The sequence below is a fragment of the Notolabrus celidotus genome, chromosome 2, assembly GCF_009762535.1.
Source record: "Notolabrus celidotus isolate fNotCel1 chromosome 2, fNotCel1.pri, whole genome shotgun sequence".
Taxonomy (NCBI): Eukaryota; Metazoa; Chordata; class Actinopteri; order Labriformes; family Labridae; genus Notolabrus; species Notolabrus celidotus.
In genome coordinates this window covers 25,500,236-25,512,966 of record NC_048273.1, presented here as the reverse complement: position 1 = coordinate 25,512,966, position 12,731 = coordinate 25,500,236, and the positions used below count along the sequence as shown (strand labels likewise).

The 12,731-nt window shown below is 38.4% G+C and overlaps 1 protein-coding gene across 2 annotated transcripts; it reads right to left on the bottom strand.

Moving 5' to 3' along the window:
• Positions 1 to 892: 892 nt before the first annotated feature.
• LOC117805591 (leukocyte elastase inhibitor-like) lies at positions 893 to 11,031 on the bottom strand. 2 transcript variants are annotated; one of them, XM_034674230.1, is made up of 7 exons: positions 10,919 to 11,031; positions 4,600 to 4,788; positions 3,530 to 3,667; positions 2,728 to 2,845; positions 2,491 to 2,633; positions 2,230 to 2,403; positions 893 to 1,538 (listed from the first exon to the last, which is right to left on the bottom strand). In XM_034674230.1, the coding sequence occupies exons 2-7, from the start codon at positions 4,765 to 4,767 to the stop codon at positions 1,131 to 1,133; spliced, it is 1,149 nt and encodes a 382-aa protein (XP_034530121.1). In that variant the 5' UTR covers positions 4,768 to 4,788; positions 10,919 to 11,031; the 3' UTR covers positions 893 to 1,130. The 2 variants fall into 2 exon arrangements, with proteins under 2 accessions (XP_034530121.1, XP_034530120.1); XM_034674229.1 differs by lacking the exon at positions 10,919 to 11,031 and adding an exon at positions 5,921 to 6,376.
• Positions 11,032 to 12,731: the final 1,700 nt, after the last annotated feature.

Sequence of the window (12,731 nt, the reverse complement as noted above, 5' to 3'; positions counted from 1 at the left end):
GTATTTGTATGTAAACAATTGAGAAAAACTGTAACCAGAAATATTTACAGTTGCGATTTGCACTTCAGGGCCACCATAGTTTCCACAAAGGTAAAAATATGAGAACATTACTCTTAGTTGACGTGTGAAATTCTACCATCTTCAAAGAGGAATTCTAATAAGATGTCCAGCTTTTATATCTGAACATGAAACACATTTTCAGGTTTGTTTAAAACGTGTGCAGTTTTTTTCGGCTTGCCAGAGCAAATTTCATACTGGTTACCCAGAGTTTACAGGGTATACAAAACTATCTTGGGGTTTTGCTGAGTTTGCTGCTGACTTATTCGTTTAGGTTAAAATACTAATTCAAAACTTGATCTGTTTTCCTGTCTTGATCTAAAACTGTTTTTCAGGCAGAGTAATACATAGGTTTTACCAAAGTTTTGTAAAACAAGCACACTTGCAGGTCCAGTAGTCATAGAGAGAACAGTTTTTTTTATTTTGAGAGCAATTATTTTGAACCCTTGTTAACCTTTTTATTTGACTCCATCCAAATCTTATGATATTTTAATTGTATTTCAATAATCAAATTACAAGTTAATTCCATTTACCAATAAGAAACATAGTGCACAAATGTTCACTTAAGCACAATTAAAATAGATTATTATTTCCTTACCCCATGGTATCTATGCTAATTTAAAGGCCCTGTTGTCTGAGGTTTGAAATTTGTGTCTAAGGCATTTGTAAGTCCATGCAACTGCAGTGACCCAAGAACTGGATTCCAAAAACCCAATAGGGAATTGTTTTGCAGTGATTTGTCCAGGTGTCTTTGAATAATCCACAGTCCTCACTGTGACTAAACTACATCAGATCTACGTTGTTCTTAAAAATAATGCACGGAAAAATCCAAACATCTGTTGTTTTATTTTTTACTTCACTTGAGTTCATTCAGGGGTTTAAATACATAAATGAATCCATACATATTTAAGCTTGTTTATTGATTATTTGGAGAGCTACATCTATAATTTCAGAGCAAAACAAAACATAATCTAGTTCCTAACTAGAGAACATCAAAAATAAAGCCTTCACTTCAAAGATTTTGAATATCTTTTTATTTGACTTAAGCCAACATCTTCCTCAGCTGGTTCAGTCTACTGAGGAGACGTGAACCTGCCGAGGAAGAGGATGGACTTGGTCTTGTTGTGCCTGATGAAGAAGAGGAAGGGGTGGTCAGCTGTGAAGTGTTCCTCCCTGAGCATACAGAAAGCTATTATGCCTGCTGTGGCTGCAGCCGCCTCCGTCCCCTCCTCGTTAACCTCCACAAAGGCCTTGTGGGCCACCGTGGACAGGAAGAGTCCTCCTTCGCCGTTCATGCCGGACAGGTCTGCCTTTGCAGCACAGAACACGTCTGACATGCCCAGTTTGGCAAGAGGTTCGTTCAGCTCGTAGTCTTCCTCCAGCTTGAACTTGGGCAGGTTAACATGGACTTCTGAGTGGACGTCCATGTTTTCTCTGTTGGTCCACTCATCCAGGTGTTCACGTTTTAGATCTTTCTCCAGCTGAAACAACATGAATACATCATATTGCATTACGAAAAAAGAATATATATATATAAAACACACGTTTTCTTCGTATTTCCAAAATTTACCAACATTTAGTTTTGACATCCAAATATTTCACTTAATTTTTGCTTTTAAAGTATGAAAAAAACATGATAACATCTCATTAAGTCTACTCTGCTCCACAAACATAAAGAACTATCATCAGACCTGAGATAAAATATTCCACGTTTAATGCTGTCAGACTGAAGGACAGTCAAAGTACATGAAGAGGCCTTCAATCTTCAGTCCAGTGTTTGAATCTTTATACATGTATCTAGACTAGAATTTTCATGTTGCAAATGGAGCTGCTGTGGTGTAGGACAGACTATGTCTGGTAATAAAGTAATATCAATCAACCAATCCCATTTGGAGAGTCACATTTGGCATTGCAGAGAGCCGTCTGATCTATATCAGAAGGTAGATCATAGCAGCTTTGAAAGCCTCTCCGTGGAGATAAGACAGATCATAGTGAGATATTTCTCTATAAATGCATCCATTAAAATAGACTCGTATAGAAAAAGATGCACACAGTTGGGATACTCTTTTGTTTGTCCATGAGAAAACGCCACAAGGTCCCTTTAAGAGAGGAACCAAAGTCAACCAGAAAAACGTCACACTCCTAAAAAATAGTTGCTTCTAGTTCATGTACCTTCAGAAGAGGATCAGAGCCATCTGCAGACTCCTCAGGCAGTAGGATGAACATGCTGAGCTCCTCGTCCACGTACGGCAGCTCCAGGATCTGCAGACCCCCGTCTGGACCAGGAATATAGTTGTAAGGCAGCTTCTTCATCTGGTACATCATCTGGACCGGCTTGCTCTCATTCTGATGTTCAAAACACACACAGCAGATTAATTTATAAAGTACAAACAACTTCAGCTATCTTAACTTGATGCCTGCTTCAGTTTTCACCTTGTTGACTTTGAAAGGCATTTCTTTGGTGTCTGCTGCATCGAAGCGGCTTTTCCAGTTTCCCTTGAAGTAGATTGCATTAACCAGGGCCAACCTTGTCATAGAACTGACTGTTCCTGGCTTCAGGAGATCTTTAATCTTATCTGAGAGGAAACAGACATTAAACAGCTATTGAAAAACTGCTGCACATGTTGGTTTCAGAAAGTTTTTGTGTGCAGTAACAACACCATTTTTTACTTTCTGTCTGCTGTTCAACCCAGCTGTTGATCTCTCCTCTGCAGGCCTCTGGAGCGCCGATGAAATCCACAGCCTTCAGGTCAGCCTGGTAAAACTTCTGTGTGGCTTCAAGGAATTTCTGCAGAGTAGAGAACATCTCTGGTGTATAAAGATATTGATTAATTCTGTGTATGTTTTCTGACAGGTATCAGAACTGTCTTGCATGGATATAAATGTTTTCTACTGTATGAATAGAGTTAAAATTTAAGCATTATGTTTTTTTTATATACTTTTTATATTCAATTTTTACGCTTTTTACATGTAGCCAACCCTCAAAAGGTTTAACGTTTGCACACACATTCAGAGAAACAAGAAAACATCCTGAACCTAAAAAGTATTCATGGATTAGTTCACTTTGACCACTAGAGGGAGGTATGTGCCTTAAATGTGAGGTAACTAGTCATGTGATTAAGTCAGGTGTTAAGGTTACAGGTGAGCAGGAAGTGTTGTTGAAGATCCACCATAAGCATGGAGAAGAGGAAGAAGTTTTGTTTGAGTACAGGTGACAAATGGTTTCTGCTGCAGGTGCTGCATCAATAATAAGCTGCCAATGAGGATCAAGTTCACTCAGCTGTTTCATCACGGTAATGCATTTTAGTCTGTATCAACCTTCACGGCTCAACAAATGGGACCTTCACCATGACATATCTTGTTCCAGGTATGATAAAGTTCACAGCTGGTGGTTTAATTTTCACAAGTAAAAACTTTGCAACATTTAAAAACACACTGATAGTCGCAAAAGAGGTGTAAATTGCCAACTCACTGGAAGAAAGTTGGCTGTACTTTCTCCGTAGAGTCGGTTGGCCAGCCTCAGGATGTATGATGCAGATGGTGAGTTGATGTCAGTGTTCAGAGTCTGGAAGTCTGCGTGCACGCCTTCACCGGAGCCAAAACAGAGAGCCTGTGTGAAAGTTTAGAGAAACTGATTTTATTCATGGAATCAAAAGCAAGATGAAAGCAACAGAGAGGTTTCTTGAGTCATATTTACAGCACTATTGGAGAAAATGTTCTAGATATGGAAACAATGTGATCGCTGGACAAAACAACTTGACATTTAAAAGAATCTTCAACTTATAGGTAATGTTTATCAAGCCTGTCTTTTAAATTTGGGGTCAGTGTTATGTGTTGGTTTCCTTTGTTGCTTTTATCTAGAATTCAAATATTTCCTGTGCACACAAGTCCATTATGTCAGCACCCATCTAGATGGTATTTTGGTTTCTCTTCTCTGCAACATCTTTTCATGAACTGAAATACAGACTGCACTCCAGTCCCAACATCAGTCTGAAACTCAGTGGCAAGATTTCAAAAGTTTTCCCACAATGGCAGATGTTGTTATAGATGCAGTGTTATCCGTTATTTTGCATTTGTATCGTAACAAAAATATATTTTTTGCAGTAAGATGTATGTGTTACCATGCATTTGGTCACAAAGTGTCTTTCTACAGTGGTATGCTTAAATGTTTTGTGTACTGATTCAGTGAGTCATACTCATCCTGTAGAAGTCATTAATCAAGATAAAACGAAGCTCAGAGGATTTAGTGCACTTTAAAAAGCAAACAAAGCTGAAACTACAGCTTATTGTGCAAGCTCCAATCTCATGTTTAATAGGAAACAATACATGACTTGTTTCAGAGGTATTTATTGAGGTCAAAGTACAGGCATCTTTAGCCTTTGCCTCTCTCAGGACACTCCTTTTATCTGGAACTGCATACACTACTGAGCAAACAGACTGAACTCCTGGACTGTTTAATGGAAACAGGCCAAGATGATTGCATGTAAAAGCTACATTCATTATTGATATTGAGGTTGAATTAATGCAAGGATATGACCTAACCTTTGCCATCTGAGCAGCAGTGTCTCCTTTAGCTCCCAGGTAGACCATAGCCAGGGCCGAACTGATGCTGAGCGGGGAGACGAAGATGTTCCCTGAGGGGTCTGCTTGGCTCAGAGTTCGGAGCAGGTCCAAGGCGAAATCTGTGTTTGAGGTGCTGATGGCGGCCATGATTGATGATGTATGCTTATCCTGTAAAGGGCAGCTGACACTTAATGTTGACATACGATTTGTGTTGAAAAAATCCTTTCAGACATTTTTCCAAGTAAACAGAGATGCACTTTGATTACATTTCCCAGCTGACAGTGTTTATATGAAGTTAGCTGTAACAGGAGTAGTTTTTCTCTCTAATATATACAAGTGACAACGCCCTCAAGGAGAGAAAACCTCAACACTGCATAACTTAGAGAGCAGTTTAGGATAACTTAAATTTTAGCAGCAGTTGCAAGAAATAGTTTGATTGAATCCCGACCCTTTGATTGCACTACAAACCCACACAATACAATATGATACATGAACAGACCGGCATCTCAAAAGGCATCAGAGTTATAAAACATTGTGAAGGTGGTGCAATAGATGCAGTAGTGTGATTAAAGTTTGACTTTTACACACATTTTTCTTAATTAAAGGCAAAATATCGCAAAACAGGCTCCAAAAAAAGTGTTGGAATGTCAAATATTTCTCTCCACATCTTCTGAAAACTACATGTTTAAATCTGTGCAGCACGAAAAAGTAAAAGATAGCTATTCTTAATAAACATAAGCTAGTGACACTGTAAAATAAGGATGTATTCCCTTTATTCATGTAACGAGGAAGGTAAAGGTAAAATAAGAGGTTATAAGTAGGCCTATTAATGTTTTACCCACAGCAGCTGATAAGGACACTACTTTATGTTCTAATTTCTTTAAGTCTTTTTAGTCAATGCACATGATGCCCACTTCAACAACCTATTTTCACATTCAGCCCAAAGACATCACTTCATCCCTTTGACTGGTCCTAATTCAGGGAAAACCTTTAGAATATTAAAAAGAGAATGAAAAAGAATATTAAAAAATACACTCAGGGTCTTCTTTTTAAGAAATATACACATATTTTCTACTTGACACCTCGCATTTATCAGATTTTTCAGATGATGAATTTCACAGGACCCGGACTGATATCCAATTTCAACTATGCGGCGTTCAAGTACCCGGAAATAAACCCGCACACATCCAGCCTGAAGCCCACACAAGACAGAATAGAGCTACACCGTGCGTGTGTACGTGCGTGCGTAACCCATAGACTGTATAAACCCTCATGTTTATACCAAGTGTTGTTAAGTTACCTGATAAATGCCCCAAAACGACTGAAACTCGCTCCTCTGTCCTTCACTGGACGCGTGGAAAAGCGAAAGTAAAACGCAAAGCGAGGCTGTGGTCCTGAAAATACCTCTGATATTAGAGAAAAATCCCAGAGCTGTGTGTGTGGATAAAGCCAATAGTCCACCTCTGCCCATTTATACAGACACACACTGTTACTGTCACCGCAGCACTCTGTGGGTGTGACGCGTGACTGCGCGATAAGTCACTGACAGGAGACAAAAACACGCTATTATACTCAGGAGGACAAAAAATGAACCCGTACAGTGAGGTGGCAAAGTTTGCACAAGCTTACACACAATCTGCGTGCTTCAAATTGTAATATAGAAATAGCCTACATTCATTTTATGTTCCTTCCTGATTACTGCACTTGGACACAGACAGGACATGAACCACACCTATCTCTAAACTTACATTACACTCAATGGCACATTTAAACCATTTAAGACAGTTTAAACAACGTTTACTTTGTTGTTTATCTGTTAGATAACACACACAAACTCCTCTCTGCCAGATGTTGCTCTGTTGAAAATGTCAACTTCCTTTCTCTTTTATTACTTTATTTTATTTTGCCCCTGAAATCATGGTCATTGGGCCAATATGTGCCATCAGAATTGGTCATTAAAATGAAATTCAAGAATGTATCATGTGCATTATTTTTCAAAATACACGTGTCCCATATTAGTTAACTGATTTTGTTTAATTTATTTATTTTATCATATTTTTTTCACTTATCATTTCATTGCTCCTAATATATTTATTTGTTCCCACAACCTTGTCGATCCCCGTTAATGTTCTTACCTATTCACTGTTTATTTAAATGTCTTTATTTCTTTATTCATGTATTCATCTACTGATTTATTTTTTCTTTTCTTATTGCTCCAAATCCTTTTATCTTTTTCTATTTTCTCTGACGTGATATCGGCTTCTTTTAAAAACCTTTTATTGTTCTTTGACGCTTTTTACCTCTATACTAACGATGTTTTATGTGTCTACTGCTCATCATCTTATTCTGTTTAATTTGCATTTGTTCTTTTAAACCTTTTGTTGATTATTTTGTTTTTTCATTGTTAGAATTTTAAACTCTTCTTTTTGTCAGTTCTGTCTTCCTCATACGTCTCTGCCATACTTTGTCTGTCAAAGCACTTTGTAAACATTAGTTCTTAAAGGGTAACTAAACCCCCGAGTTTCGGCTGAAGACCCAGGAATTTCAAAAAATACCATTGGGACCACGTCAATGTATCAATTTGGAAAGGGCTGGAGTTCGTGGAATGTGGTGAGGTAGGGTACGATGACAAACGCAAGTACTAAAAATGTCACAGTGAACTCAGCCAGCAAATAGAACAACTCCATTGCAGTAGTCAGGTTTGGACCTGCAGATGGCAGCCTCTACACACATTTTAATACAATTTGAGGAATTTTAATACTTTATGCTCAACTGCTGGGATCAAGACCCACATTGATTAACATCACTACTAAATCCCTATATAAATATGTTCTCAGCTAAAATGGTGGTGGTTTAGTTACACTTTAAAGGTGATATATAAATAAAATATTCTATAGCCTATTATTATTAAATAAACAGGTCCCCCTAAAGAATATTCTTGAGGACGAGGCCTTTTTTGACACCTGTGATGAGGAATGTTCCGAACAGGCTAATTTCCTTGTTGTTAAAACGGAAATTAAAATTCCGTCAGACTAACTAGTCTAAAGTTAGTAAAGATACAAAAACTGTCACAATTGACCATGTTAATTGTGGCTAACACAAGCAGAGCTAGCACCACCAGCCTTCAGGTCCTCCATGCAGGTCAGACTCAAGAGTAGACTGTAACTAGCTAAAGTACAACGAGCTAAGCACTGCAATAAACAGTTTTTGGCAGTTTACTGTGGGTATTACTGTTTTATTCACGACAAACATTAATTTTGCACCCAATTTACAATTCTATAATTTCATTTAGCAGATGCTTTTGTCCATAGCGACTTACAACAGAAGCAAGAATTTAGACTGGAGGGAAAAACCTTTGTAAGTGCGACAAAGTGCTTCAAGGTTGATTGGCCACAAGTCCTGCCATCTAGTGCCAGAAGAAGTGCCAGGGTTTTTTTTTTGTTGTTGTTTTTGTTTTTTAAAGATAATGTAGCCACAGCTAATCACAGCAAATATTCAAGTTAACAATATCGTTCAACAGCATTCAATATTCAGTGCTAAATATTCACTAAGCCTCGGTTTTAGACCTTCTGATTCATTCTACCCCTGAGGACAAAGAGGAGAAGGGTCAGGTTTAGTGCCTCAGTGTTCCCTGAACAGTTGAGTCTTCAGACATCTCTTAAAAGTAGAAAGGGACCAGTGGCGGTTCTGGGGAGGGGCCAACAGGGGCCAGTGCCCCTGCAAAACTGAACCTGGACCCCCCTGTGCCCCCCCTCCACACCAAATAAGATAATGCAATAAAAAGAACTTAGAGCGCTAAGGGACTCATGTTGAGTGGAAACAGCCAAACAGCTGCTGTCAGTCTGCATTTTGATCTAGTACACAGTAGTGTATATATATATAGGATGCACTGATGTTTTGCCAGTTTGTTCTCAGCCAGTCTTGCCCTTCTCAGTCTCTATTGTCAGGGTTGAATGTGTCCATCTGACAACACCCTTGGCCCCAGCCTTGCCCCCCCAGTAAAATTGGTCTAGAACCACCACTCTGCGGATCATAAGGAGTTTGGTAATTCATTCCACCAGTTGGGGAACAACAGAGGAGAAGAGTCTAGCTAGAGATTTAGAGCCATGCTGGGCTGGTAGCACCAGGCATCTTTTACAGGCAGAGGGTAGTGGGCGAGAGGGAGTGTAGACCTGGATGAGGGATTCCAGGTAGGCAGGAGATGTTTTTGTCACTGTTTACAAGCGTGGCTGGTTTCACAGATTGAGATTAGGCTTTTTTGCTCCTTAACTTTCAGTACATCTTTTAATTTTGAATACTTTTATACTGCCATTCAGGCTATATTGAGAAAGTAAATAAATTAAGTATATTTTGGACAAGTACTCAGGTCTCATTGCCTCCAGTGTTTCAGAAAAAAAAAAAAATATATATATATATATATATATAATTTTTTAACTTAAAGTATATGTTTGGGCTTTTTTGCCTTTATTGCATAGGACAGCTGAAGAGAGACAGGAAGATATGGGAGTAGAGAGTGGGGGAAGACATGCAGCAAATGGTTGACCGGCCAGGAGTTGAGCCAGCAACCTCTGCGACGAGGACTGTAGCCTGAATACATGGGGCGCTTAGGCCGCTAGGCCACCAGCGCCCCGTTTCAGCATAGATTTTAATTTTAATTTATTTGTAAATCATTAATAGATATTGACATATACTGACATTGACAATACGTGTCAATGTGAAAATGCCAGCATAAGCACGATAGCTACATTCCTTCACAGTCTTAAGGCAGGTATTTGAAAATCATCACACAAATAGTAGAATAACAGGACAACTCTAGAGACAGTAGATATTATGAACTTAATTCTGCAAATCATTATGGTTCAGTTGTGTCAATAATCTAGTAATTTCTGGTGTTCACATTTCCTTTTCAGCCTTCATTATATCTACACCTGGCAGTTAGTGTACAGCTAGTATTCTTTCACTGTAACTCAGGGTAGAAATGAGCTTTGACACATTGTGTACTCCTCTTTTCATTCATAAAGATTACACTGGATTACATGTAGGTTACATTTAACCGTCCTCAGCTGAGAAAGAGCAGAGGTTGCTCTTTCAAAATCTGTCATGTGTAGAAAGGTGTGTCCGTTTGATTTACAGTGTGGAGATTATTTCTTGTCTCCACCCGTCACGGAGGCTTACGCTGCAGCCTTGGTAACTACTGACACATAATAAACATTTCTGATTCATGGCAACCCTTGACCTCCAGACTTCAGTATTACATAAGAGCCGTCATATAGACTGTTCCACTATAGACGCTGTCCTTATCTCTATGACTCACGCCTTACAGGTTTTAATCTGACACACTTGGGTTTTGTTACAGACAGAATGAATAAACTTAAGCTCATTTTGCATTGGGTTGGAGCCATATTCTAATCCTTTCTTTTTTACATTTTGCCCACATAAACAACACTCTGATGTTAGAGAGTTTCTCAACTTAGAACAACAAACAAGATCAAAGATATAGTGACTCAAAAAAGCCTTACAATTAGACATAAAGCCAAAGAGCGCATGCTTATTTAAAGCTGCAAATACAGGGTTTGATAAGTTTTAACAAATTAACCCATTTTGATTTATTTCTTACACTAATGTAACATTTTTAATGTTAATATGTGCCAAAATCTTTCTGCAAAAACAATACTATAGTTTTTGTTTCAGTCTACGTTTCAAAGTAGCACCTTTTAACCTTATTGGTTTTATTGGTTTTATATTGCTAGTACTGCATTTCGTTTTCTCTCATGTTCAGAACAAACATTTTGCATGTGTAAACATCCAAAAAAGAAGTTTTAAAAAAAAAAAAAAAAAAGGGAAATATATAATCAAAAATTAAGCAAGGCTCAAACCAGTCTTAAAACCTCAACTTAGGGCTTAAGAGCAGACACTCTTCTTGAAGAGTGATAACCAGCCTGCGTAAGAGTAATGTCTTAAACAATGAAAAGTAGCACCATTAAGGACTTTTATTTTAAGCCCATTAGAATAAAGTGTTCCTACACTGGCTATAAAAATAATGCCGTTGTCTTTTCCCCCAAAGAAGAGAATGAACAATAACAAAATGAGAAAACAATTGGAAAATCGTAAACATTAATTAATTTATTCAAGAAAGCATAACCTCTTAAATATTTCAGAATAGAATGCTAGACATATGGTGCTGAAAAATAATCTATTGATTTTGGTTCCATACATATTTCTGGCCATATATGTGGCTCTTAGGCACGAGCACTCTTGTGAATAAATAACTCAAAGCACAATGCTTGTTCAAACTTACCTGATGTAATATCTGTCCTCCACGAGGGGGCGCCAGAGAGATGTACAAAGCTGAAAGGAGAAGCTGTCCGCTCTTGTTTCAAGTTGTTTGCTTGTCTTTGCATCATAATATTCACAACCTCTCAGATTGGTTCGCCCAATTCCTGTAGAAAGAATAAAGTAGTCATTTAGATTCATGCTCATGGCAATGGCATTTGAAAAGAAGGTTGTGCATGCTGTGGATAGCGGTGCTCACAGCATCTGGTCATTAGCAGCAACTGTTTTCATTAAGTTTTTGTATTTAATAAGATATGAATGTACATATTCTCTAATTTATTTTTCAACCAAATAAGAATAAAAACAAGGTTGTCTTTCTTTGAAATATTTTTTTCAATGTTATTTTAAGCACCTTTTTAAATTCCCCCTCAGGTTGTTTTTATTTCTCACGTTTGAAATCACGTTGTCTGTGTGCTCTACTACAAAGGAAAGTATGTGATCTTATTTTTCCCTGACGTAAATAATATTCCCCCCACCCTTATATAATCTTGCACTTGTTGTAATTTTGCAACAATGACATTGGGAGTGAGTGTGAAACTCGCATGCCAGCCTCCCTGAGATGTTCTGTTCTGTTCCTGTGGTTGGCGTTGGCATTTCCATTAGCAGCAGCATCTTTTTGTCCTGTCATCATCCTCCATCACCACAAGGCCCCCAATCTGTTCTCGTGCTGATCAGCTGTGTCATTCATGAGGGGAAACTGGACGTGAAGGCAGTATTAGCCTTGAGCCAATGTCAGAGCTCATGTGGAGAAATGTATGTGCTGCAAATGCAACAGACATAGTGGACAAAGTAGCTGAAGCTTATTTATCTCACACTTGAAAACATGCTTAACACAGTGCTTCACAAAACATAACTTTATAATTCTGTACCAGTAAGGTTACTCTGTGATGTCACTTCAAGGTCAAAGGTGATTTATATCATTACTATATTGTACCTGCAGGTAATTGGTCAGTTTGAAGTCTAATTAACTTATTTTTTATTTTATTTAATTTAGAGGACACATATTTGACTCAGAAGTCAGGTAATATGATCATCATGGAACTCTACTGTGTCAGTACATTACATCTATCCTGCCTCCAGTGTTCCTTGTGGATTTATGGATATACTACCTTCCTGTGCTTCCTGTGGTTTCCTCATGTTTTCAGTTGGACTTTTTGGGATTCTGTTTTCATGGACTTTGTCTTACCTTCTTTGCGTTTAGATCTTTTGCTTAATACATTTTTAGTTTTCTGCACCTGGGTCCTGTTCATCTTTGTTTTATATTGAAATTATGACAGTAAATCATGTAAAGCTACGACAAAGCTATCAAAAGGACATTAGAAGGCCTGGAAGAGCACTGTCCCTATTGGTTAATTTTCTGGCTTTTGTATGCCTTATTGAGTGATATGACATTTGTGTTGGAAACTGTGTGAGATTGGTCAGAGACATGTAGCAAAAGGCTGCAGGTTAGAATCAAACCTTGACCACATCCTCCAAGGACTATAGCCTCTGTACATGGGGCACGCCCTTTAACCACTAAGCCAAACTGGCTTCCCCATAAAAGGGTTTTTGACCTGTTGGTGGCAAGAGGTCCTGACCTCCACCGGCCTACAGGGTCAGAGCTTTTTGACACAGAAGAACAAAAGTGATGGTGCTGTGGCTTAGCTGAATAAAGACACATCCTTGGTTGAAATCCCAGATGCCAAATATATGTCAATTTCATGAGGGTTAAGCTTGTGTAACCTTGAGCGCAGTCACAGCAGATTATTTAATGCCAAGAGAAGCTGTAGCCAATGGGT

Coding starts and splice junctions, on each gene's coding strand:
- LOC117805591 (XM_034674229.1), bottom strand. CDS start 6,091: ATGGGCAGAGGTGGACTATTGGCTTTATCCACACACACAGCTCTGGGA. Junction 4,789..5,920: donor CGTTTTGGGGCATTTATCAG/GTAACTTAACAA, acceptor TGCCCTTTACAG/GATAAGCATACATCATCAAT. Junction 2,404..2,490: donor TGCCTTTCAAAGTCAACAAG/GTGAAAACTGAA, acceptor TTTGAACATCAG/AATGAGAGCAAGCCGGTCCA.